This window comes from Cottoperca gobio, chromosome 7 (genome assembly GCF_900634415.1).
Source record: "Cottoperca gobio chromosome 7, fCotGob3.1, whole genome shotgun sequence".
NCBI classification, from domain to species: domain Eukaryota; kingdom Metazoa; phylum Chordata; class Actinopteri; order Perciformes; family Bovichtidae; genus Cottoperca; species Cottoperca gobio.
This window is the reverse complement of record NC_041361.1, coordinates 19,974,280-20,001,310: the sequence shown is the minus strand read 5'-3', so window position 1 is coordinate 20,001,310 and position 27,031 is coordinate 19,974,280. Positions and strand designations below refer to the sequence as shown.

The window sequence follows — 27,031 nt, the reverse complement described above, 5'->3', positions numbered from 1 at the left end:
TATATATATATATATATAATATATATAGATATATATATATTATATATATATATATATATCTCTAATATGTGTGTATATGTATATGTGTGTGTATATATATATATATATCTATATCAATGTCTATATATATATATCTGTATATATGTATCTATATATATATGTATATAGGATATATATATATATATATATATATATATATATATATATATCTAATATATTATATGTATATATGTATATATATATATGTGTGTATATGATATATATGAGTGTGTATATCTATATATCTGTGTGTATCTCTATCTATATGTGTGGATATATCTCTATATATATATATATATATCTATATGTGTGTTCTATTATTATATCTATATCTATATATATCTGTGTGGTAATCTATATATATCTATATCTGTGTGTGTATATATATATGTTGTATATATATATGTGTGTTATATATATCTATATGTGTAATATTATATATATATATATTTATATGTTTATATATCTATGTCTGTGGGTATATATATAGTGTGTGTGTGTATCTCTGTGTGTGGTTGTATCTTATCTATTCTATATATATATATTATGTGTTATCTAGTAATATGTGTATATATTGTGTATATATATATGTGTTGGTGTATATATATATATGTGTGTGGTCTATTATCTATATATCTATATATATATATATATATATATGTGTATCTAAATATGTGATATATATGTGTATATATCTATATGTGTATATATATGTGTGTATATTGTGTGTATATATATATAATATATGTGTGTATATATATCTATATATATATATGTATCTATATATATCTCTGTGTATCTCTCTATATATATGTGTTGTATATATCTCTGTATATATCTATCTATGATATATATATATATGTGTATATATATATATATGTGTATATATATATGTATATATATATATCTATCTGTGTGTATATCTATATATATGTATCTATATATATATGTGTGTGTCTATCTATTGTATATATATCTATATGTGTCTATATCTGTCAATATGTATCTATATGTATATGTATTATATATCTCTGTGTATATCTATATATATATGTGTGTGTATATATATAATATCTATATATATATATATATACACACATATATATCTATATATATATATATATATATATTATATATATATATCTATAATATAACTATATATCATAACATCATATATACAGCTACTATATACAATGTGTTATATATATATGTTTGTGTATATATATATATATATATATATATATATATATACACACATATATATCTATATATCTTTATATTAGCGAGTTCATTGAGCATTGATGAAGTGACACTCACTGTAAACAACATTAAATACAGTTGATATGGAAGTTATTTGTGTGTGTGTGTGTTTTTCAGTCTGTAGTACATGTCTTCTTAAAGTTTTAAAACTGCAGTATGTATTCAGTGTTTTACTTGATGTCCGTACACAAGAAAGAACACTAACATTAATAACTCTGGTCACAGTATCTGGGATCTAACCATTTTATCCTGTGAATTAATACAATTCTGATTTAGAAATCTAAAAAGTACGGAAGCCCTGCGAGGCAAGTGAGAAAAAAGAAAATTCTGGTGATGCATTTTCTAAGACTGATCTAAATTGTTTTTCTATCATTAAAAAAAAGGTCTTGCCAGGATAATCTTTTAAAGTGAGTTAATTTTATTTCCCATCTGTAAAACGGGTGAAAAAGTTTTGGCAGGTGAAGTGTTTGTTGTAATACATATTGTGGCCTCAAGAGGCTGGAGTGCACTAAATGGGACCAAGAGAAACCATGTTTTCCTCCAGGTGAGTTTTAATTTCTCCACGCACTCTAAACACAAGGTTCATATTGTGTGTTAGCAAGTCTTCCTTTAGGCTAAAATGAATGCGTTTAGTTCTAGAAACTTAAAGTCAACAGATTTTAAACTTGGTTTTTCCTCACTTGCCTCTCAGGACTTCCATGAGAAAGAAATAAACCGCTTAAAGGTTCAATGTGTAAGATATGTCATAATTTAAATTTAAAACAATTAACTAACATTATCAACAGAGTGAGAAGAAGAGGTGTTGTGTCAAAGATGTCTCTGTATCAGCAGTCTCACTGACACTATAATGTGTAAGATGAATAGTGAGTCTGCAGCTCCGTCTGCCTTCAGTCCAGAGGGAGAAGAAGCTGTCAGACTCGACATTACATCCATGATCCCTGCACGCTTTGATCCTTTGTTTTAGATTATATCCAAAGATACGACTCTTAAACTTAGAATACAATAAATATGACAAACTACTACAACTAAATTATAAACAGGTTAACATATTCTAGTTGTTTATTTAATAAATGATGATTGAGATGATTGATGATCTTTTACATTGTATGGAGCCAGTAGTAGAGGTGAAGTACTGCCCCCTATTTATTTGGAGGCTCAGAATTACACATTTAACCTTTAATATATTATGAATGGCAAACTAACATCAAAATGGACAAATGCTGTCTCAAGTCATGGTATTAGTGGGAACTCGTCATAAACATGTTTTCATACAAATCTGAACCTTTTTAATGTAATAATTCACTTCTCAAAGCATCTAGCAAGAAATAGCTTTACATATTAAGACATGTTTAAAAAAAAAAAAAAACTAATTCTGCTGTAAAAACCCTCAATTAAACAAATTATGTTTCCCTGTTATCATTTAAATCCACGCAGTCTTACAGCCTTGTAATGTAGAAATGTGTTTCTCAGATCATCTAGCAAGAAATATCAGCCAAAAGGTCTAGAAAGAACTCCTGAACAAGCTGTTTAGGACATCAGGGTGATTTTAAATGTTCACATCCTCCTCTTTCAATGACATTTCCAGGCACCCTGGATATCTGATGAAAGGCAATAAGGAAGACACACAGGCTACTCATTAACTCCAGTAGACTTTACACCCATCCGTCTGCAATGCAATAAGAAGTTGTTTCACTCCGGATAAAGTGTATTTACACGCAGGTAAGATTAATTCACAGTATTTCTTTATTGATTGGAACACGTACATACCCCTGAATGTCTGTCTTTACGTCAGCCTGCAGGCTTTAGTTTGACACCAGACATCTTAAACATGAGTGACACTTCAGATGAGGATAATGAGATCTCCTTTCCAGTGAAGGTAAATACGGATTATTGAAGGTTCGAAATCAAATGTGTCTAATTCTGTATGTACAGCCATTTTTCTTAATGTGACATTAAAATGATATTGAGCCTCGTCTAAAACTCAATTTCCCACTTTGCTTCATGTGTATTTCTTTCTCTAAACTGCAGTTTCTTGGCCGAGTTGAGGTGGTCCGCCCTGATGGACTACAGATCCTGTCTGAGGCCGCTCAGAGCCTAAAGGTCAGCAGCTACCTCTCACATCATTCTAGTTGCTGTTATATTATTCTAGCCCTTTTTGGGGTGGGTTTAGTATGAATTTGGAATTGTGTCATCAAAGCATTTATTAAAAAAAATGTAAAAGTATATATTTGTTTTATACAAAGACTAAAATATGCAACCATAAATAGATGGAAATGAAGAAGAAAAACACGACGAGTCAGCTAATAGTAAACCATGTCCATGTCACCCAAGCCACAATAAACTCAATATTGATACCCCTCCAATTGGTCCCCAAATGTATTGGAGTAGTCACTTAATTAAAGTCTGATTGTTCCTAGTCCAAGAAAATAAAGGATGTGTCTTGTCCAGTAGGTATGAGAGGAAGATAGTTTCTCTTTATAATATAAAATCAACAATTTCAGATATACAACAATGTAAAGTTTATATAATTTTTATGTTCATGCAACTCTTCATGCGTATTGTTGACTTGTGTGCTGGGATTCTTCTGCACATCGAGAAGGTTTGTATTCTAGTAGGATATTTGTATCCACTATATGAGCTCTATATGAACTTTGTTAACAAATTACGTTATTTGTCATGAATATGTTAAAAATTCAGTAACAAACATGACATGTATTCCCTCCCCTCTCGTCCCCAGACACCTGATAAATACTCCTCAGAAAAGGCAGCGAGGAAGAGCAAAGTCCATCTCTTCCTGTCGCTGGGTGGGATAGACATTTTGGAATACAAAACCAAGGTGTGTGAAATAAAAGTGTACTAGTCATCACACTAGTCCAAAGATGCATTAGCATGGATGGATTACTGAACGGGCCTACTGGGCTACAAAATGTCAATCAAAGAGACATGTACCAAGCCTGGAAGAGACTTAAAATGACTACAAAGATGTATAAAACTACTAAAAAGAGACACAGAATGACCACAGAGAGACACAAAGCAACAACAAAATGGCTAAACAACTATAAAGTTTGTGTGTCTTGCTGCTACAGTATGCAGGGGGTGGTGGGGCCTTTTGCATGTCTTTGCCCAGGGGCTCAATGTCTCATAATCTGGTCATCTGCATCGGATTAAATGATTTGTCATTGTCTTTCCTACCCTCAGTTTTTGTTGTACTCGTGCCCTCTGTCCACTATTTCCTTCTGTGCCGTCCTGCCATCTTCACCCAAAGTCTTTGGATTTGTAGCTCGACACCCTGCAGCAGACTCAAACCACTGTTATCTGTTCCAGAGCAAGACATTTGTGAGTATTCTCACTACAGCACAACAGCTGTGCCTCCCCTACAAGGAATATTTGGTGGTCTATTGTTGTTATTTGAGCAGGAGATCATACATTTTTTAAACACTTTTCAGTCTCACGTGCTGGTCTCAGTTATCGGGGATGCCTTCCGAGCTTCAAAAAAGGAAGAGAGCATCAGGGGAGGAAGAGACCTGATCGTGGAGGCCCTCAGACATAAGGTTAGTTTACTCTGCAGAATTTATTTTTATTTCTTGGTTCTCAGTTTACCCTCATGGCTAAATTGAAAGGGAATTGATACCAGCCCCTAATAACTCTACATGTTTGTAATGTTCAGTGGTGCATTTGAAACAGTTGTCTAGTCTTTTTCAATCTTTTCTTGTTTTTTTTTCAGAATAAAATGCTGCAAAGAGAGAATGCTGAGCTGAAGAGGAGGCTTGCAGAGCAGACTAACTAATATATTCATAGGCCTACTATCGACACTGTTATATATTGTTTAACCTCAGAAAAACCTTCTAATAATAATAATAATAATAATAATAAACTTCGATGTTGTCAATATGTTACCAATTGTCATGTTGAATCAGTTATCCGCATAAACACCAGAAGAGGGCAGCAAGTAAGAACGAGGCGGGTGCGTTCATGTACTGCCTTTGCAGTGTCGGGAATATTGAACGTCATAATTGTGTCTTCATGAAGAACCTAACAAAAATCCAAAGAGACAATTTGACATGACGGCCATGTGTTGCTGTGTGATTTGTACTGACTCTAACAACTGAGAATGTATTCAATGTAAAATAATTATTCGCAACTGTACACCAACTGGATAATAAATAAATAAAACGTGCATGCCTGGCTTGCTGTGTGTTATTGCTTGACTTGTAAAAATGACATAACGCACCTGAATGTGAAGTACTAGAGGAATTTTCACATTGAGGAAAAGTAAATCCAGAAGGAGGCAGTAATGCAACTGCCGTAAAGTAGAAGGTACGCAGTGCACGTGAAAGCAACACAACATGAACGTAAACGTTTGTGTGACAGAAATCAGAGTGTGCAGTGAGCTGGTGTAAACCCGACATTGGGATGGCAAAGTTAACTTGTTTGGTCTAAAAAGGTAAGTAAAGTTTGTGTATTCAAGATATCTGACGTTGCAGACGACTGGAGTCACGGGAAGCTAACAGCAAACCTGTAGAACACCTCTGTTAGCAAACTAGCTAGTTTCGGGACGCCACGCCTGAACAACATTGAATTCCGCTAACGTTACATTTTGACTCTGTCAGCTGGTTTTAGTTAATAGAGATGCTCCCGGTTATTACCGGCGCACACAGGGGCATTCTCTGCTAACAGGTCATTTATTGCTCCTGATTCAATTTGCTGGCATATTTGTTGTCTGAATGGCTCCTTCTCATCCACCTGCAGACCGGTTATTCGGTGGGAAACTCTAGCTTGAGTTGAGCCGCCATGGGGACACGGTGGTCTCGTACCGACAGCAGCTTGTCGCTCCTCCCGGAGAGGCAGAGCTCTGGGCGGCAGGGAGAGGACATAGACTCCGATAACGACTCTTTGGATGGGCTCGTCAGACGGGAGGACATAGCTCAGTTCCCCTACGTGGAGTTTACCGGCAGGGATAGCATAACGTGTCCGACATGCCAAGGCACTGGGCGAATACCCTCCCGTAAGTAGAAACAACGTTATACCTCACTGAAGATAGACTAGCATGAAGCTTGGTAAAGAGACGTAGGCCTCGATATGTAACGTTAAAGCACATTTAAATATACTATAAGTGTTGAACATATTGGAGAGTCGATGCAGTCCGTTTGATTATGTGCCGTAAACTGCACCTTATGTCTTTTAGTCGTATGCGTGTTCATGTTACATGTACTGCCATTCAAACTGGTATTAAAGAGCCTCAAGCGACGTAGCTTAAAGGCACGTTGATAAGCAGGCACCAACTTTTCTAATAGCATAGCATGGCTTGTGTTGTTTTTAATGTAAGGAAGAGGCTGTCATCATGCTGTTTCAGAGTGTCCAAAGCTGTTTAAGGGTAAACACTAATCAATATATCGCATGACCTGTTATCTCTTGCATTATAGAGCAAGTGAATGAATTGGTTGCATTGATCCCATACAGCGACCAAAGGCTGCGGCCCCAAAGAACGTAAGTAACCCAAACTAACCCGGCTTGCTCTAGCTGCTGCTGAAGAAAAGATTGTATTTCTGTACCCGCCGTATATTTATTTCTGTCAAAGTCAAATGGTTTTCATTGCATTCCAAATCTTGAACTAGGTGTTTACAAGTTTTTGGTCTGTGGGTTAGAGAGATAACCTTTTATTTGTTTGTGTTGTAGGAAGCTGTATGTGGTGCTGTCAGTTGTGTTGTGCCTCCTGGCGTCTTCCCTTGTTGCCTTCTTCCTCTTCCCTCGCTCCGTGGTTGTGGTGGATGATGGGATACACTCAGTGTCTGTGCGCTTCGACCCCTCCAACACTAAGGTCCTATTGAACATGACAGTAGGTTTTCTCTCATTCTTGTATCTATACTGTACTCTCTGAATCAACAGGCTTGCAATTCATTCAGTGGGGTTGTGGTGTGGAAGCCCTGAGAAGTACGTAAAGATGGTCATCCTCTTCTGTGTTTTTGATTTAGGAAACAAGATTTATTTTCAAAGTTACTTTTTTTTCATCCTTAAAAACAGGTTTTGGCAGGTAAAAAGTTGTCATGATAAGTGGTCTAAGCGGTTGTTGTTTAAATACTAAATTCTGACAACAATAGACTGAAGTGCACCACCACCATATGTTCTAAATAAGACTAAAAGCGGCAGATTAGCGCTTATGGCAATCTATTTATGGCCAAAAGAAAGCCATGACAGTATTGTTACATAATGACCTTAATGTTACATGACTTGCTAACCCACCCTATGTGTACCTTGTGTATGATGTACATGAGAGCTTTTAGTGCTATTCAGAACATGGTCAACTTCAGCCTCTTGTGGCCAAAATGAATATTACAAACACTTGCAAAGATTATCCTGGCAAAACCTTTTTTTCACCTATTTTTAAGTCCTACACACAGGAGAGAAAACAATTTCGTGGTGATGGTCTAGTGGTAAGGCTTGCAAATACTACACCGAATGGTTGTGAGTTTGATACCAGGCTGCCACCATTGTGTTTCTGAGCAAGGTACTTAACCTTGAGCTGCTCCAGGGAGACTGTCCCTGTAGTTAGTTCACTGTAAATCGCTCTGGATTATAGCGTCTGCTAAATGACCTGTAGTGTAATGTTTTAGTTTGATTAAACTTGCACCTCTGGGCTTCTGTATTGTTATGTTTGTGTTGAAAAAATTAGAAAGGTGTTGATTCAACTGTATTGTATTTTTGAGGATCCAGTTTGGGCTTGTTTGTTGTTGAACTATACTGCATTACACAGAGAGGGGTTTTCTGTTTTATAGCCTAACCTCATTGATATAAATGGATTGGACATAATATCACCTGTCAGCTGCGTGTACCTAATAATTAACTGAGTTCATCTATATACTCAAACAAATCCCCAAAAAGTGTTATGCACCGTAATTAGAGTTTATGTGTTTAGTTGATGAATTGATTAGATTATTGACAAAATATTAATTGGCAACTGATAAGCGAGGATTTTCAAGCTGAAACGCAAAACATGTGCCTGCTTTACCCTGTCATAATGACAGGAAACTATCTTTGGTATTTGGACTGTCTTTTTATTTCACTGTGTACAAATATACAAATGTTTTCAAATACTTCTATGCTTCCTTTTTTATCAGAGCACTCTGAACCTCAGCAACCCAAACTTCTTCTCGGTGCTGGTGCAGAGTGTGAGCTGCCAGGTCCTTTACATGAAGATGGTGATCGGAACTCAGCAGCTGGACAATGTCACCACCATCCTGCCGCTCAGTCAGAGACAGGTAAAACATATGTCATCAAAAAGGCAACATTCTGTGGATGTCATTTATCTAAGTTTTTTTTGTTATTGACATATTTTAAAATAAGACATTTGTTAAATGTCTAAGTAAATATGTTTTTGTGTTCATAATTTACATGAGTGGTTGGTGCAGACGCTGATTCTTGGTACAAAGTTCAGCATGCAAACTAAGCTGTCATCACTGTAATGCATGCGGAGGGCGTGCCTGCTACAGGAAGTGGTCTCTGTTTTGAATACACGGACCTAGGGCTGGCGTTTCCTGCATTACTCTTACTGTTGATCCTACTAACAAACATTTTATGTGCAGCCAAAGCCTAATGTGTATTATTTCTCCACAAGAGAAAAATACTGTATGGAGCCGTGGGAAGCAGGGTAGTATCTCAGGCAAACACTCGTAAACATTGCCTTAATCCTTTGGTCTCCCTGCTGATAGAATATCTACACATGTACGATGGAGTTACTCATCAGCTGTACATAACAAGACGTTGAGCTGTGTTGTTGTCTGTTCTGCAGGTGAACTACACTGTCAGTGTGGAGATTGGGAGCAGTGCATCCTACGTCTAGTAAGTGTCTTAAAGCTCGTCAGTGTACGTGTAGAAACGCAACATTTTCAAACTACGTCGATAGTCTATTTTGAGCGGTGAATTTTCATTGGCCAGCCAATTTAAAAGCAGAATGAGTCACTTAAAAGCAACTTTAAAGCCACAAGTAAATGACACAAAGAGACAATGAGCTAAACCTTTTCTGTTTCCTTTTCAGCGCCTTCTGCACCATGCCCAGCATTAAGGTGCACAACATCGTCGTATTTATGCAGTGAGTATCTCTTTACCTTTCATCACCGCATAGCATGTACTTTAGTAAAAGTACTGATGCAAGTGTAAAAGTATTAATCCTGTCTTCAAAATGTTAATCGAGTAAAAGTACGGAAGTATATTTGGCAGAATACTTTATGCTTAAAGCATCTAAAGTAAACTTGTTAGTTACTTTACAAAGTTCAATTAAATCTTTACAATCTAAGAAAACAAACTCACTCGCAGTAAGAAAACTTAAAGCTGTTTTTAATTCAAATCAACTTATTTAAAAATGTTAGAGTATTTTTAGGAAAATCGAAACACACGCTGCAGCACCAGAATGATGAAGTATGTAGTACAAGTATAAAGTATCATACAAAAAGAAATGCACAAGTAAAGTTCAAGTACTTCTAAACTGTGTTAAAATACAATACTTAACTGTACTTAGTTACTTTCCACCTCTGCACCATCATAACCTTTGCTTATCAGCCAAGAGTCGGCTGTGCACGCTTGTTAAGTAACACGAAGAGACAATGTTACCACATCAGCCACTTCACTTCCTCAAGACTATTGCTTGTGTGAAATTGTGCTGCATCTTTTTATTTTTTTTTATAAACAAACTCTAACTGTTGCTTTGTAGTTGAGACGAAATAACCATCATTTCTCGGGCTGCAGCGAATAGTTTGAAGCCTCATTCATAATCAACATTGGAGTGGAGCGCAGGGCTGTCGGGAAGCTCGATCCCTCCTGTAGCCGCATCACGCCTTCTGTCTCTACATACTCTACTGTGATAAATGTAGATATTGCTCTTAATTTCTCTATCGTCTTGCTGTTTAAAAAATGTTTTAGAACCTCAGTGAAAACTTCATACATGGTGCGAACATCCCAGAACAGCCTTGAGGCCTATCGCTACATCGACTGCGGTTCCAACACCACGCGCTACCAGACAGCCGGGCATCACGGGCAGCTCTCCTCCACCCACTCGCCAGCCCTCAGCCCCCCTCTGCTGTGAGTGGAGCAGTCCTGGATCCCTTCCCTGCAGGAGGTGGAGGTGGTCGCCGCTCACTCCGGGATGCATTTTGCAGACAGAAACCACCAGCAGCAAAATATCAAACGGTGCTTCCTTTTTAGGTAACAATAAGCAACCATTGAATGATGAAGCTGGATAACAGCGCTGAATGTTGTATTTTTTTTAACTGTACATTGGTTTTCATTGGACAGCCCAGAGGCAACAGATGTAGGTTTTTGTTGCGGTTGTTGTTTGGCAGCAACTTTTTGGTTTTTACTTGCATTAGCGGTGTTGATTGCCTGAACTCATCATGTCTTACAATACAAGTTTGGTGAAAATGGAGTGACTAATTGAATGAGTCATTGCCGACGAGCGCTCTGTGGCCCTGCTCTGGAGGCAGGACAAGTCAGAGGAAGCTCTTTTCTTTGAGGGGAACGGCCGTCATTCCAAGCTGACAATGACGTGCCAGAGATGGCCTTCTGCTTTAATTAACACTGCTCTGTCTGTCTGCTGCTGTAACATCAGGAGAGCCTTCGTCAGCATAGCTTACATTACTTGTTGGTATTGTAACAGTGTTGGACTGAAGACTGGAAAAGAGAAATAGCTGGTCTGCTGTTTTCTATGTTGGATTTAATGCATCTACAGAAAGGGATAATTTAATGATTGAATGTTTTTGCACCTTGAAACTGGGACAAATTGCTTTTGCTGTGTTTATTTAATTGTTTCTGAAGTTGAAAATGGCAACATTTAACATATCACAGATGTTTTAAAAATGAATTAAGTTATTTTTTGGTACCTCAAGTCTAAGCACACTGATTTTAGATTCAGGGTGTAGTCAGTATAAGTGTCATAGAGAGGAATACTGCTCTCGGAATACTGCTCTCGGAATACATTTAATTTAAGTTAAGTTATCAGTGAAGCTTATACTGAAACCCTGAGCGGTGAAATTCTGGTGATCCATTTTCTAAGTATAATCTGCATAGTTTTTTCTCCTGTATTTAAGAATAGTCAAAATAAAGTTTTTAGTATGTTTTTTTTATCAGATAATTTTTTTTTCAAATATAGTTTTTCTAAGTTATGAAAGACATAACTGTAATGTCACACAACTTGCTAACACACAATATATGTACCTTGTGTTTAGAGTTCATTGAGAAATGAAAACTCAGCTTTAAGAAGTCCTTTTTATAACATGGGGTCGTTCTGCACTGCAGCCTCTTGTGGTCTAAATGAGTATTACAACAGCAAACACTTCACAAATTCATCTACCAAAACTTAGTTTTCCACCTTTTTTCACAGATGAAATGCATTTTATTTATACCTGGTTTTAAGTCATAAACACAGGATAAAAAACAATTTAGATCAGACTTAGAAAATGCATCACCAGAATTTAAATCTTCCATAATGTGTTGATATTAACTAGGATACAGTGAATTACAGGATCAGTGATTAGATCATAAGTTATTTTTCGTTTACACTCCTTGCTAAGCTACTGAAGGAATAAGAATATATTTGTTGTTAAACATCTGTATGCAGTATCTTCTCCACCATGGTCTTCAAAATCCAGATGTGCAACAGCAAACAGCATTTAAACATCATGGCTGAAAGCGCGTGTGTGTATTTTTTAAGTATACTTACAGTGGGTCTGACCGTAACAGATCAACACCCTTTCCTTTGCCTTATCTTCATCTGTGTGTTTTAATCAACTCCTCTGTGTCAATAATTTCTCATCTCTGCCAAGCATCTTACACCAGGAAGTACATTATGAGCGATCACGGTGGTTGACTGTAACTTTACATCACACAATATTCTCAAATGACTTCTGCTACAGTATCTGTTCTGTCGTAAAGTTGACTTCACAATGGAAGCAAACTTTTTTTTTTTATATATATAAAAGGGACAGTTGTTTGTAAATTTGTGAATGAAATATTTTACCAGGGTTTTTAAAACAAATACAGTATATATTGTCATGCTAAAACATATATTAAATTACGTTTGAATAAATAAAACTAATAATGAACCCCAAGACTTCAGAATCAGTTTTTTGTGGCATCATTTAAAACTTACAACAATGAACTAACTTTATCAACAGGATGTGAAGAGGTAAGTGTTGACGTTATGTAAAAGACGTCCATGTGTTGTGTTTCAGAGATATCTACTGACATCAGTGAGCCATGTTCCGTTTGTTTTGTAGTTATTTATCGCGTCGTCCTCACAGCTGCCAGGAGGCTGTTTCTGAGGGGAAAGCTGTCTACCGGTAACGGCGTAGCTTCAGTTAGCAGTTAGCTGGAGTTCAGCCACAGCACCGGGGAACTGCAGACTCCCTGTTGCTGCTGTTACACAGGACCACCAGCCCGCTGTGTGTGCGCCGAGCTCAAGTCTCTTCGGCTGCTGACCGGTGCTCCGTCTGCCTCTCCCCCGGAGGGCTGCTCTCCTGGCTGCGCCGCCACCAGGAAGACGAGCCTAATATGCGGTCGTTCTCTAGTTTCTGCCACTTTGGATTTAGTCTAATAAAGACACTAACGTAACATTACATGGACTACATTAACTAACATTAGTGCCTCAGTAAACACAGATGGATCAGCCCATTAGAATGCAATAAATGTCAAACTACTACAGCAACAATATATACATTAGAGATTGTTTGGACCCAGGTGAAATACTGTCCTCTATTTCTTTGGAGCAGGTTTTTTCAAGCAAAAATGCCAAACCCGTCCTCCTAGTTTTTAACATGTGAGCATTTGGGCTTCTCCATTTAATATCATTGTAAAATGATATAATATAAATAATCTCCCCTCCTAAAAAAAGAGTTGAATCTCACTTAATTGGTGCAGAAAATAACAATTACAGGAATTGATCTCTTTTTCTTACCTAATTTTAGTTGATCGTAACGTATCGGGTATGTAATCTGCAGATGCTCCGGTTTCAAAATGAGACTAAACCTTTCTATAAATGTCAGTTTTGTTGAGCCTCAACAAAGGCTAGAATGTGGCCTGCAGCAGACTACGTGAGGATGGTTTTAGCCTTTTGGTTTAGAGGAGTGATGAGTCAATGACTATATTTAATTCAATAAAATATTTTTCTCAAACATGAATGAAAGTGAATCACTGCGACCACGAGAGGTTCTTGAGCACACGTCATAAATGCGCATAAAAAAAAAATTCGGCTCCTCAGTCCAGTAGTATGTGAGATTAGCACAGACAGACACCCCCCCCCCCCCCCCCAGTTGAACATTAAACCAAAAATAACCAGCGACCCAGAAGCACTTTAGGTACCACATCATTTCAGTTTAATTCTATTCTTCATTTTTTTCCATACAAAATAGCATAATGTCCTTTATAAACAAACATGTTTTCTTTTTATATCTCATACACTGTCCTATAGCTTCCTGTGAAAATATATTACTACATAATATAGAGATCAACAAGAAAACAGACCGCAATATATTATCGCTGTAATACAAGTAGTGTTTATCTAGGTTTTTACCAAACAAGGCAACACACTAAATACATGTATAGTAAAAACGCAAGAAGCAATAAGTACAAAAATATAGCTAGATTAAAAAGCTTATTAATACAAGAGTGCTTTGTCTTTGGTTAAGTACGTCTGTCTTTCGGCCACTGCCTTGCTGTGTGTGTGTTTACCGGCCTTCTCTTTGTTAACTTAATATATGTGTGAATATGTTTTATTATGAATTTGGTCAAGCAGTGAATAAACGCCAAACACCGTACGTCCTTCCCCGTAAAGCTTTCCCCCCATTTCACATACAATTCTTTAAAACTGGACATCAACAACAACCTTACCCGACATATTTACCGAAATACCCTCGACACACACGCGTACCGCTCCCTCGCACACACGCTAGTTAAAAGTTAAAAACCTCACATTCATATTTACTTTCATCAGAGTTACGTCTCTCGCTCGCTTCGATTTATTAAGTGTACGTGAGTAAAAAAAACATGATTGTCGATTATGATTAAATGTGTTCCACTTATAAAGGTGCTGTTGTTGGGTTTGAAGGCAAGAGTGGCTGTAAATATGCTACATACATCTAACTAAACTACATTACATCCTCAAGGCTTTGGTAGCTTTTGTAACAAAATATAAACACCTGCTGTTTTTAAAGGCAGTTATTATGTCTAAGTGTCGAACATTATGGGGCTCTGTTGCCCTGAAACAGTGCAAAGGAAATGTGCTCTCTGTAAGCGCTCCACACCGTCTGCTCTGTGTGTTCTGCTGCACTGGACACTAGTCTGACACTGATGGGAAAAGACTCATTTAAAAAAAAAAAAAGGGGCCTGTCTCACAACGAGTTCTCTGGATAACTGGTATCATGAAGCTGAAACAACCAGAAATTCATGAGTATTTCTGAGTAACATTAAATATTCAAGACTAAAGCAACAATCAAAGTAAACAAAAAAAAGGTATTCTCTGGGTGTAGTTCGGTCAGATTTAATAACCAGCAACCAAATAATCCACGAGCCGACTGATTCTGCTTCAAATGTTGCTAAATCCTGATAGAACCATGTGACATTACCAAGTCCCGCTCCTTTCGGATTGGTGAGAAAAATCACAAATACTAAAATCTCTTATGTGAAACACCCCAAACTTTTAAGTTCATGAACGATCCCACTGAGAAAAAGTGTTTTTGGGCTTTTAATCTGATTTAAAATTAAATGGACTTCCACCACTGACCAATAAACTGTACTCACACGTAGTATGTCCAAAGATTAAAAGTTAGATTTTTACTAGTGTGGTAATTGTTGAATGGACCTGTTCCGCTGTCTAGCACGAGTATGGAAAATAAAAAGATCAATTATTAGTTTTCCATATATAAATGTCTGTTCTTTTTTGTCTCATGATGTATTATGAATAAGTAATACTTAAACATTGCAAAAAGTAAAGCGACTGTCTCTTGGTATTTATTACATGCCACTTTATTGTAAACTCAGCACTTTTTGTCAGGACCCAGGAGGAATGATTCTCTGAACTGTGGAGCAGGTTACCATGGTGAGCCAGCTTCATGATATGAGAGTTATGCCCAAAGACATGTGAATAACCCACCGGTCAGACCCCTGGTACATGTAGAAGTATTTTCTGTTGGTTTTTGTAAATCCACTGTTGATGGTGGAAGTTTCCTCTGCAGCCTCCCTCTCCTTAGAGGAGTTGTAACACTATATATCATGGCTTTGTTTGAACATTGTTTTTCTTTATTTCCATCCAACAATAATGAACTATATTAGAAAAATTGAAATGTAGTGTTATATTGTCAACAACCCTTTAGGAAAAGGGGGACAGTTCAGGGGCAGATTTATAATGAACTAACATTTCCAACTGCCTTCGAGATGTTTTTATACCAACTGATGAATAACGATAGCATTCGAGTTTGGTTTCCTGTCTTTGCCTCCCTCTATCGCCGCTGTGACAACATGACCTTGTTGATAAAGTTGACGATGGCAGAAGCAGGTTGTTCGGGGTCCAACTCGGCAAACAGGTGACACACGTTCTCTGCCAAGCTGCCCGGCTTCTTGGCTACGAAACCAAACACCCTGAGAGGAGAGGGGGGGAAAGGTTAGGGAAGAGAAAAAGGATGCGAGGAAACAAGTTACTGAGCATGAGAGGAAGTGAAAGGGAAGTAATTACGCAGGTATTTTGAGTTTGTCTAAAAAGTCTCTTTGTAACAGTCTACGGGATTATACGGAAGCCCTGAGCAGCAAGTGCGAAAGTCTCATCTAAATGGATTTCTCTTCTGTGTTCATGACTTTAAAAGGTTCCTTAATATTTTTTTCATTTGTGAGGATCATTTTATACAAACAGGTGAGAATTTTCTTTTTTGCCAGGTGAAAAGGTTTTGCGTTTGTTGTTGTAATATTAATGTTGACCACAAGAGGCTGCGGTACACCATGACCCCATGTTTAGAGGGCATGGATAAATTAAAACTCACCTGTAAATTCTTTTAGTCCTATTTAGAACAAAAACTTCTTTATCACCCGTTTTCACAGATGAAAAGACACATTTACATTTTTTTTTATTCTGGCAAAACTTGTTTCACAGATTAAATGAAACCAAATAAGGAATTTAGGAAGATTATCCAGGCAAAACCTTTTCCTCACCTTAAGTCATAAACACAGGAGATGAAACAACAGTCAGACTGGATATACAGAATAGTTTTTCTCTCTTGCCTCTCTGGGCTGCCGCAGGGTTAAATATAATGAAATAATTAGTATTATCTAATTGGGGATCATATGTGAGACTTGATTTTCATTGTTAAATCGTGTTTGCTGGAATGATTTTTGCCAAGACTCACACGCAATCTGATGCCATGCAGAGGCTCTTATATCGCCGACTTGTATCTACACACCCATTTTTTAAATGAAAAACATGCATACTCTGTTACTTTCAACACAAACAGAGCACTTACTTAACAGCGGTGTTGTCTGAATTAGTCCACCTAAAGCAGAGAGAGAGAGAAACCAGTCTCAGACATACACACACACACACACACACACACACAGGCGGAGCTGCCAAACAAGCCGATGCAGCTGCAGCATCAGCCGCAGCCGGCATGCTCTCAAACATCGCGACTTGTTTCTCGTGCAAAGGTACAGATCCATGCGAGGGCTCACAGCAACAAATGCAGTGAATGATTATGGGTGCAACGAACGATTGTTTCTGCTGATTTTAGGTTAGTTATGATACAGCTACAAGAATCAAATAGCTACTAGTCTTTTCTTTGCCTACCTCCTGTCCTTAGGGTCGATGCTGCTGAAGGTTACGCTGTTCACTGGGTAATGTCTCCTGAAGAAAACCCTAGAAGAAGAAAGACACAAATAGAGCGAGACAGGAGAGAAGTAAACTTTTGTAAGTGTCATCACTGAAATGTAATGAAAGCGCAGCGCAGTAGCACTAGAGTTGCAGCTACGGTGTTGTCCGTCATTGACAAATTTTGCTGTGCTCATTAGTGACTGTGTGCTGATGGACCTCTCGTGGTTGCGGTGATTTACATTCCTCTTAACGAGCCAGTGATCAACAACTGCTTCAGTAACAAAAGACATGTCCTGCTATCGGCGAGGCTAAAAACAAGCCTGGAGGTGTAGCTAGTCTGTTGTAGGCCACATTTTAGCCTTTGTCATGGCTCAAAAACTCCATAGAAAGGTATGACGACTCGTGGGTGTTAAATGGTAATCATACAGTATTTCCCTCACAGCAATTAATAACCAAAGAAGTGGACACTTGAATGTCCTGTGATCCCCACAGGCAAACTGTGTCATTACACTAACTAATAATGTCATAGTAGGAACAATTTGTGTGTAATAAAGTAATTCTGTCACTTTAAGTATTAATCCTTTAGGGGATGTCGTACCTGCGCTGGCTGTCTGTCAGCGTGATGCCCTGCGATGTCACCTTGAACTGGACCACGGTGGCAGCGGGACGCGGGTTACGACCCAAGAAGGCATCTGTTGCCTTTGCGATTGCCTGAGGGCCGGTTAGAGATTCTGTTTCCACGGAGTTCAGGTAGATTACATTACAGGCTGAGGGGAGAGGGACAGATAGAGAGAGAGAGAGAGAGATAGAGAGAGAGAGAGAGAGAGGTGAGCATAGTGAGCACACCTCAGAGGTTTCTCTGTGTTTGAGGAAGAGAGAAGTCACCTGCTCCTTGTTTCAGCAGGTCAGCCGCCGTGCTGATGTTATTATTCACTGGTTGAACCTCCAGCACCTCTCCTATCAGATCTGAGATAAAAAATGCACTTCCTGTTAAATAGAGAAGATTCTCCTAACAGCACTGTGAGGTTTAATGGAGCTTCCCATGCCTTGTTCTATCTGTTCACATTGTATTCATCTCAAACAATTAGTAAATCAACAGAAAATTAATTAATCAATCTATTCATTATTTTTTAATCAGAAATGTAGCATCAACCTTTTTCTGGGATCTTGAGAGCGCAGGGCAAAGAGATGGGTGTGATGGAGTGTTGGTAGACTAATGCAGACAGACTCCCTGTGGATAACAGATAACAGTAAGAATCTCTTACATTTCCTAGAGGTCAATAATGATCTTTCCTTAAGGTTATGGAACGCATGCTAAAGCTGGAGCAGGAAAACACACCAAAGTAGGGCTCATTCTGACATCCTTTAATCTTGACTCCTCGAGGGCCCGTTTCTATTAGGAAGTGTCTGACCAGCTGTTCCAGAGGGTCGCTCACTGTAACGGCAGAGATTTACTGTAAACAAGTATCATTGTCTACCAATAATAATAAGTAAAATGTCACATAAAATAGCCTGATTAGCTAGAGTGTGGAAGATGTATTTAAGTGACGTAAATATAATTGTTACCCTTGCTGTTGTGGTTGTTGACATTGGGAGGAGGTGTAGCCACCTTTAGGGCCAGGCCATAGGCCCCCTGGAAAGAGTTGCTGTCCCTGATCAGGAAGGTTCCTGGCTCTCTCTCCTTCAGAGCTGCGATTGCTACAGACAAATACAACCTAACATATCAGGAATTGGTATCTACTGAAATGTGTTTAACCATAGCAAATATAAAGAGGCGTGTTTATGACTTAAGAACAGGTGAAAAAAAGTTCCTTTTTTTCATCCATGAAGTCTTTTGTTGCGGTTTTCTTTCAGGTGAGTTTTAATTTCTTCATTCACAACACAAGGTACATATATTGTATGTTAGTAATGTAACATTACTGTCACGTCTTTCTTTTTTTCTAAATGCATTTTAATCGGCGTTAATCTGCCGCTTTAGTCCTATGAAGAACATGGGGTAGTTGTGCACTTTAGACTCTTGTGGGCAAACTGAGTATTACAAACACTTAGAAAAATTATTCCGACAACAAAAAAAATCATCTGCCAAAACTTTTTTCCGAACATAGACAACCTTTTCTTCACATGTTCTACATTCATAAACAAAGGAGAGAAAACAAATCGGACTTAGAAAGTGGATCACCGGAAGGTTTTTTTCTCATTTGCCTTGCAGGGCTTCTGTTAAAAAGAAGATTTTTAGTTAAAATTAGGAAAAAGAACATCAAAGTAACTAAAGACCTACCTTGTTCTCTGGAGATGCCAGGCTTGTACCAGAACCTTGAACTGTCCTGGACAAACTTCACACTGACCCTATTCTCAGTCTCCACGGACTCCACTCCATCACTTTTGCCTGCAGGGGCTGCAATTTCCCCCACGGTGGGAGAGAATGTGACATGGAGCTGATGCTGGGCGGTGCTGGCAGTGGAGGGAGGCATGTGTCCCACGGCTGGCCTCATAGTTCCCGCACCATCGTTGGGTGAACCTGACTGGATGGGCGGGTGGCGCTTCTCTGGCAGAGGCGGTTGAGGGTGAGGAAGCGGGATAGAGATGGTGGAATAATTGGAGTAGTTGGATGGATAGAGTTGAGGAGTGTGAGTGGAGTAGCAGGGCCTCTTGTTAGTGTCCAGAGCAGACGTGTGTCCGGCAGCGCTGTGCTCCATGCTGGGGTAGTGGTGGTGGGGGGGTCCGTGCTGCTGGATGTGGTTCAGAGGGTGATGGTCGGACCCACTCAACATCAACCTCCTGCCCAAAGTGGCAAAGCCAGGAACTGGGGTATCAGAGACTGGGGAGCCCTCAGTGCTAGTGGAGGTCGGCTGGGCGGGAGATGCGGGGGCAGACATGGTGTTGGGGGTGATCATGGGTTTTGCAGGTTCGGGGTGAGATTCCCTGGTCGGAGAAGATCTGATGACCTGTGCTGGGGTCTGACTTGTCATTCCGGGGGTTTGGGTTTGGGTCTGGCTCTGAGGCTGGGGAACTGCCTGCGCTACCATGGAAGGCAGAGCAGCAGCTTCTGAAGGATGGGGGGTCTGGAGAGTGAGGGGGCCAGGTTGAGAGTGTGCATCCGGTGTAGACGAAGCATGGATAGGGGATGATGGAGCCTGGAAGAATTCCTGGTTTGATGTAGTTGGCGTTGCAGAAACAAAAGAATTGTTCTGCGTCGTCGAAGCTGATGGTGTATTTGGGTTACAGTGCTGCTGTTGGGGAGCAGTAGGAGACAGGTCTGGTGGTGCAGTGCAGTGGTTGTGGAGTTCTGTTTGTACAGGTGTGTTTGTGTGTGTTTGTGTGTCTTTGGCTGCCTGCTGCAGGGATGGCTGCTCTGTGCTGCTTCTTTGGCTTTCCTGGGGGATAATATCCGCACGATAGTGTCCGTCCTGGGGCCGGGGAGCCTCGTAGTCACTGTTGATGATGTCTGTAGTCCGGATGTCATACCCTCTCCCTCCTGGACTGGGGCTTAAATGGACAGACATTAGTATTACTGTCACAGACATGCTTGTGATCTAGTGAAACATTTCTAAATGTGCTACTCTGACCTCCTCATTGAATCTTTATTTATCCCATTTTCAATTTGCTGTAATATACAACCTGTATTTGGATATCTTATCTGGATAAGGAACACCTGATGATGCAAGAATGGGTGGAATGCAATTGCAATGCGATCAGGTCAGATCACATCTGGAGGTGGTCTGGTTCGCATTGTGATCAGATCTCTGTCAGGTGTAAATGCAGTCCGATCACATTCTTAAGAAAATGTTTTTTTTCTTCTACAAACTGGGGGCGCCATCTACTGTAGGTAATACACTGACTATGGATAAGTACATCATACAACCCCACTCCAAAACATCCAAACTATCCCTTTTAGTGTCATTTATTCCATGTTTCCCACACTACTGTCCCTCTTAGTAAAAGAATAAGCTTGGAATACCTTTCCTGCGTGCGTAGTGGGCTGCTTGTGTGGACAGGAGTGGACGGTCCAGACATGTCGGACGGTGTGGAGCATGCGGCGTGGCCGTCTCTGTGGACCCTCTTAAAGGAACCGTGGGTAATGTGATCCCTCCAGCCCACACTTTCACCAGAGCTCCGAAGGCCATCTGAAAAGGTAGGGAACGTTGGAAAACATTTACAAAAACGTAAGCTCAGTATAGACTTTATCATCATATTATTGGGGTTGTAATATATTCTTTGCTGCCAAATGTTTATTTAAAATGTAATGTGTCGTTCCGTAAACATCAAGAAAAGGTGGCAAGATGAGACAATTTGTGAGTAATGTGTAAGGCATATGTCTAGCTAAGCATAAATCATTCAGTGCATGCTGTTGTTGGTTTTGGATCATGTATACATGTTATTGAGGGAAAATACATGTCTGAATATCTCTGTTTTAATGTGACTCACCAGTGTGTGACTCAGAGCCATATGACTGCTGTGAGTCTGGATGGTGGTGGTGGGGGATATGGTTATGCTCTGCTGGCCCGTTGCTATGGCTGCAGGGCCCTATCATGGAGGAAGCCGGGGGCAGCGGGGACGTGGACTCAGATTGGTAGCCCGAGGCGTAGCCCCTGCTTTCAGACGGCGAGGGCTGGTAAGGCGAGCAGGGGCACACCTGGCGGGGCGTTTGGTAACCGCTGCTGCTGCTGCTGTATTTCAGGTCCAGGTGAGAATGAGCGTGGGACCTCGACGCCTCTGGATAAGCCGGGTGACCCGATGGCAAGGGGTCAAACGTGAAGGCTGGAAGATCGTGACCCTGCGGGCCGTAGGAGGCTACGGTGGCCCTTCTGTGCCAATATTCAGCCTCTCTGTCCCTCTCCCACTGCAGCTCCGCCTCCCTGTCTCTCTCCCAGTGGATGGACAGCTCTCTGCCTCGTCTCAGCCCTGGATCCCTCTCCCAGTGCAGTTCTGACCCTCTGGGTAACTCTCCCTCCCTGGCTCTCCTAAGCCCCACCTCCCTCTGCTGAAGCTCCGCCTCTCTATCCCAGTGGAAGCTGTCCCCATGGTCCAGCCTCAGGCTGTGATAGGCCACAGAGTCTTCTCTCCTGATGCTGCAATCTCTGCAAGGGCAACCAGGGGGTGGCAGACCATCCATTAGCATTATATCGTGGTAGGTCGGGCTGTTGGAGGGTTTGGGGTGGTGCGGGTGGGGATGGTGGTGGCTGTGAGGTGGAGGAGGGGGGTGAAAGGGAGTGAAGTCATCTTCCCGACAGCAGAGGCGACCCAGGGCGGACGGAGGGTGGTGGAGCGGGTGGTTGTGTGAGTGAGGGGTAAGGTCTGGTGATGGATATGGGCAGATGTGTCGAGACGAGGGAGCTTCCGAGCAGGAGCGGTGTAGGTAGTGCGGCGGGCCACCCTGGCGGTCCCACACCAGATCTGGAGGTGGAAGGGACTGGTGGGAGTGGGGGCTGTAGTGTTGGCACAGATCCATGTGTGACGGAGGAGCAGCTGGGTTGGGGCTGGCAGAAGGGGTCGCCCCGTGATGCCCGTTGGTGCCAGGAGCACGGTCGAGGCAGTAACCATTAGGCATGAGAAGGGTGCGGTCACAGCCAGGCTCGGCACAACGCTGGGACCGATAACCATCCCGGCAGGAACAGGACCGGCTAAGCCTCAGCGTCCCAGTTCTCTCAGAGGGCAAAGAATCTCCATCGTCCAAGATGGCGGTCTCTCGCTCTCCATCCCGGTTCCCCTCTATGCCTCCAAGAAGACGTTCAAGCTCCTCTCTCTCCTGTCTGGTTGGGGGCAGTGGGCGAGTGGGCTCCTCCTGTCGCTCAGGATGGACAAATGATTGGTTCAAATGGACGGAATGGGCTGAGAGGCCGGAGTCAGAACCATGAGCGATGAGGCGACCTGGCCTATCTTCTTCAAGGCCTGCCGCTGGGCTGCTGCCATTGGTTGAGGTGAGAGAACCAGAGGGACCTCTGCGCTTCTTTATCTGAGCGTAGAGACTCCCATCGACAGGACCTCTGGTGTGGGCAATATCAACTGTAAGATAATAAGGAAGAACAGCTTTCAAACTAACCGTATTCATTGGCTATACATATAGTCAATAATAAGCTGTTGTGTTTGGCTGTCCTTTCATTACCAAAAGCCAATATATTTTTTTCATTTTTTGTCCGTTTGTCAGCAGGATTACAGGAAAATCTACTGGCCCGGTTGTCATGAAACTTGATGGAAGGGTGTAGCATGGGCCAAGGAAGAACCCATTATACGTTGTACTCAGATATTTTACTTGAGTACAAGTAGCAATACTAAATTGTAAAAATACTCTGTTACAAGTAAAAGTCCTTAATTCAAAATCTTACTTAAGTAAAAGTATTTACATCAACATATACTTAAAGTACCAAAAGTAAAAGTACTTTGGCTCTACTTTACATTTCAGAATCATATATAATAAATGACTGGATTATGATTATTGATGCATTAATGTGTCTATCACAGCTGATAAAGGTAGAGCTTATTTTAATTACTTTGTATAATGCTGCTGGATATCTTAACCTATAATTATATGTCAATGTTTATTTATTAGTTTATTTATTTTTTGCATTAGCTAATAATCTGAATCTATAAAGTAACTAGTAACTAAAGCTGTCAAATAAATGTAATGGAGTAAAAAGTACAATATTGGCTTCCAAAATGTAATGGAGTAGAAGTATAGAATAGCACAAAATGAAAATAGTAACCGGGATGTTAAGTAATGTCAGTAATGACTTATGAAGGGAAGAGTTAGTGTGTTACCCTCCAGGCTGTCCTGGTATCGCTGGTTAAAGTTCTCATAGGAATCCCAGCGAACCAATGGGTCCGCAGTGTTGTAGTCGACCGTGACGGCCGGGTCGTTCTTCTGGTACTCACGGCCTGAGGAAAGACGCATCCAATTTCCAATCATTTGACTTTCTTTGTGTATTTTTGATATTTAAACAAGCTTTATAGTCCAGTTGAGAATTTACATCAATGTTTACTCCTTTGAACTACCCATGTGAACTAAAAGTAGAACAGATTAAGAAGAATTTGAAGGTGGGTGTATCAACCTTTGATCTTCTCAGGTCCAGAGGAGAAGACAAACTCAACTGTGGCATCAGACGGAAAACGCTCATCTGGGGAGACAAAAAGGAGCGAATAATATTTTAAAATTCTCAAAGATTGTTGCAAATAGCTCTTTTTTCGAACACAAAAATAAACTAATTCTATTCTTCCAATAAAAATGTAATCTCCTCATGAGACAGTTTATAAAAGCATATCAGTGTTTCACTGATGTGGGGAACCCCCTGAAATATATCCAACATACTAATAATCCCTTCTACAGATGTGTTCTGAGGTGCATGGACACACAAGGGTGTGTTTATCTACATTTGTAAAGCTTTATTTACTGCAATAGACAAATGACCACATACACAACAGATGCTTCTGCAGCTACACATATTACCAAGGAGGAAATTAACATATTCATTCCAGACTTAAGAAACGGAGCAGCTCAATCGACCTCCTTTACTGTCTCTGAGGGAGAGTTAGAGATCCCTCACTCCCTGCACACAGTACAACCCACTCTCAATATATTCACCTCCAGGGAGCTGTTATTATGTCCAGGATGGGGATTAAAATACCACTATTAATGGATTTATTCAACCACAGTATTATGGGGCCATTCTAGGTAGCAAAGCACTGTGAGCACATTCTCACAAATATAACTTCCAAAGATTATGGCAATTAGGTGAATGTGATGATTATCCCACAACAACTAATAGAAGTGTGCCTGAATATAAATAGCGAGTTCACCTCAAAATCAAAAACACATATTGTCCCTCCTATATACAATTACAATTAGATACAATTATAGCCTTCTGAAAAAAGTTCTATACCACCCATATAAACTTACCAGCACAAGCGTCGTCCAACTCCCCTTTGCCAAACCAGAGCTGGGATCCGTGGATGGTGCATGTGTGGAACTGCAACCTGAACACTGTGTCTCTGTCGGCGCTCTGGGCTCGCCTGTGGTAGCATTTGACCTGCAGAGGGCGGCAGAGAGGGAAGAAGTGGCGCAGCTCAGAATGCAAGTGGGATAATGAAGGGGTTTGTTTTGAAAACTGAGTGACACCTACACTTTCCAAATGACTGGCTGCACAAAACAGACAAATTGTGATGCCTTGTTAACACAGTGAAATGTATATTTCAGAGGAGAGATATGGCGAGAGTAAATATGTCGGTATATGTATTTATTTTGGAAAGTTGTTTCTTTCTTGGTTGTTTCTCATTTCCTTCCCATGAGAGCTCACCATGATGTCACCCTTTAGCAGCAGCGCCGGTTCGATGGTCACACACAGCCGCCTGCCTCCAGTGCCCTTAAGGTCACTGTAGAGGACACAGTACACACAAACAAGCTGTTAAATAACTAAAAAATACAAAGAACGCTGTCACATGCAGTATGTGTACAAACTGTGAAAATATTAACTTGTTTTGTTTGCATCATGTCACAGACTACTATCTAAATGATTGATTTTGATCATGTTTTTACTTGACAGTGCATATCTTCACATTTTGAGTATTTGAGATAAAAGCTGGATTGAGGAAGAAAGATGCCCTTTGTGTCATTTCGCCTCACTCCTATCTCTTTAATTACTCAGCTCATGAACGAAAACACCCCAGAGCCAACAAATAGGCCCTGGCTTATATCTGCCATGTGACAGCGAGAGAGAGAGACTCACTATATGCCTGAAGTGTAGACCAACTGCATGGACTGGTAGATCTTTAGGAAGGGGCAGTAACCTAGAAGGAGGAGAGAAAAAATTCAGACATAGCGAACATTATCAACATGAAGATAGAGGAATGTGCCACCCCCGCCCTCTGTACTTGATCATCAGATTAAAGATAAACAGTGTATGTGTGGGTGGAGGGTGAATGTGAGCACTTATGAGAGCTCTGCAGTCGGCAACATCGCTGTGATTCAGCGGGGAAAGCCTGTCAGAGCACCACGCCAACACAAGTGTCACATCAGTTTAGGTAATTGCATTTCCCTCCGTCACGTCTTAGCCCTTTCCACCCAAATAGTAATAAGGGTCCACTGTTACTACTAATACCAGTTACTACTGCCACAGAACACAATGTCAAATATTGATATGCATTTTTAAATTTGAAATCTATCCACACGTATTAAAAACATAATTAATTCTACTGTGTTTGCTATATTTCCAATGTTTCTCCAACCACATGGTGTAAATGGACTTCTTAATGGACTGCTCTAACCATTTCCATTGGTAGCAATACGCTCGTGTCTGTCCGCAGCTAATCTCGCATACTCCTGGACCCAACAGCCTGATATGTTTTCTGCTTATTCATGACTGTATGCTAAAGGACTCTCCTGATCGCACTTTTCTACTTTATTCATTATTTACGTCTGAATGTATTTAATTTCTGTATGTAAAATGATTATTTAATAATCCAGATTGTGATTAAAAACGTCCCATAATTTGCAGAAATAATATAGTAGGCTAAAGTGGAACAATCAAACTTCCGGAGGTATGGAATGATCAAATAGATGTACCCATTATGACACATTGGTGATTTGGCTAAAAAGATGAAACGCACCTCTTTCCCCCTGGAAGTTGGGGAGTGATGGGATGAGAACTTGGTGGAGGAAGAGAGGGCTGCTGTTCATCTTGATGGCCCCGGACAGAAGGCCCCCGAAGTAATAGATATACCTGAAAGAGACAGATCGTTATGATATAAAATAAGTGAGATAAAAATGAGGAATAACAATAACAGATGGTGACTTGAGATCATGAACAAGTAGAAAAACGCAAACAGCCCCAGAGCAGACGATGCTGTCATCAGATAGCAAGCCAACTGTACTTTTCTTCAAAGGAGAACGCAGGGCAGGTAAAAACA

The 27,031-nt window shown here is 40.2% G+C and overlaps 3 protein-coding genes across 6 annotated transcripts in view; 2 read left to right on the top strand and 1 right to left on the bottom strand.

Annotated features, from left to right (window-relative positions):
* Positions 1–2,580: 2,580 nt before the first annotated feature.
* LOC115011270 (PTB domain-containing engulfment adapter protein 1) lies at positions 2,581–5,260 on the top strand. Its single transcript, XM_029436352.1, has 7 exons — positions 2,581–3,018; positions 3,092–3,175; positions 3,328–3,399; positions 4,037–4,135; positions 4,498–4,635; positions 4,746–4,850; positions 5,024–5,260. Exons 2-7 carry the CDS (start codon positions 3,128–3,130, stop codon positions 5,084–5,086), a joined length of 525 nt encoding a protein of 174 aa, XP_029292212.1. The 5' UTR covers positions 2,581–3,018; positions 3,092–3,127; the 3' UTR covers positions 5,087–5,260.
* A 330-nt stretch (positions 5,261–5,590) lies between these two features.
* LOC115011303 (transmembrane protein 106C) lies at positions 5,591–12,395 on the top strand. Its single transcript, XM_029436404.1, has 8 exons — positions 5,591–5,743; positions 6,049–6,304; positions 6,723–6,786; positions 6,976–7,135; positions 8,415–8,555; positions 9,086–9,135; positions 9,332–9,385; positions 10,213–12,395. The coding sequence occupies exons 2-8, from the start codon at positions 6,091–6,093 to the stop codon at positions 10,373–10,375; spliced, it is 846 nt and encodes a 281-aa protein (XP_029292264.1). The 5' UTR covers positions 5,591–5,743; positions 6,049–6,090; the 3' UTR covers positions 10,376–12,395.
* A 1,240-nt stretch (positions 12,396–13,635) lies between these two features.
* Positions 13,636–27,031, bottom strand: part of tns2a (tensin 2a) — a 50,463-nt gene continuing 37,067 nt past the window's right edge. For 3 of the 4 annotated variants that reach the window (XM_029436420.1, XM_029436421.1, XM_029436423.1), the window contains exons 12-28: positions 26,732–26,844; positions 25,852–25,912; positions 25,423–25,498; positions 25,026–25,155; positions 24,181–24,246; positions 23,891–24,007; positions 21,560–23,137; positions 21,093–21,258; positions 19,413–20,620; positions 18,701–18,832; positions 18,474–18,569; positions 18,288–18,365; positions 18,020–18,100; positions 17,733–17,901; positions 17,111–17,179; positions 16,791–16,820; positions 13,636–15,918 (exon numbers count right to left, since the gene is read on the bottom strand). In XM_029436420.1, the coding sequence (XP_029292280.1) occupies positions 15,780–15,918; positions 16,791–16,820; positions 17,111–17,179; positions 17,733–17,901; positions 18,020–18,100; positions 18,288–18,365; positions 18,474–18,569; positions 18,701–18,832; positions 19,413–20,620; positions 21,093–21,258; positions 21,560–23,137; positions 23,891–24,007; positions 24,181–24,246; positions 25,026–25,155; positions 25,423–25,498; positions 25,852–25,912; positions 26,732–26,844 (4,309 nt within the window). In that variant the 3' untranslated portion in view covers positions 13,636–15,779. The remainder of the gene's footprint in view (positions 15,919–16,790; positions 16,821–17,110; positions 17,180–17,732; positions 17,902–18,019; positions 18,101–18,287; positions 18,366–18,473; positions 18,570–18,700; positions 18,833–19,412; positions 20,621–21,092; positions 21,259–21,559; positions 23,138–23,890; positions 24,008–24,180; positions 24,247–25,025; positions 25,156–25,422; positions 25,499–25,851; positions 25,913–26,731; positions 26,845–27,031) is intronic. The other variant, XM_029436422.1, reaches the window with a different exon arrangement.

What these genes read in the sequence shown, in the direction of transcription:
- LOC115011270 (XM_029436352.1), top strand. Translation starts at nt 3,128, where the DNA reads ATGAGTGACACTTCAGATGAGGATAATGAGATCTCCTTTCCAGTGAAG. An exon ending in AGATCTCCTTTCCAGTGAAG is followed by an intron (nt 3,176 to 3,327) that starts GTAAATACGGAT and finishes TCTAAACTGCAG; the next exon opens with TTTCTTGGCCGAGTTGAGGT. An exon ending in TGTTCCAGAGCAAGACATTT is followed by an intron (nt 4,636 to 4,745) that starts GTGAGTATTCTC and finishes AACACTTTTCAG; the next exon opens with TCTCACGTGCTGGTCTCAGT.
- LOC115011303 (XM_029436404.1), top strand. Translation starts at nt 6,091, where the DNA reads ATGGGGACACGGTGGTCTCGTACCGACAGCAGCTTGTCGCTCCTCCCG. An exon ending in AGGTCCTATTGAACATGACA is followed by an intron (nt 7,136 to 8,414) that starts GTAGGTTTTCTC and finishes CTTTTTTATCAG; the next exon opens with AGCACTCTGAACCTCAGCAA. An exon ending in AACATCGTCGTATTTATGCA is followed by an intron (nt 9,386 to 10,212) that starts GTGAGTATCTCT and finishes AAAATGTTTTAG; the next exon opens with AACCTCAGTGAAAACTTCAT.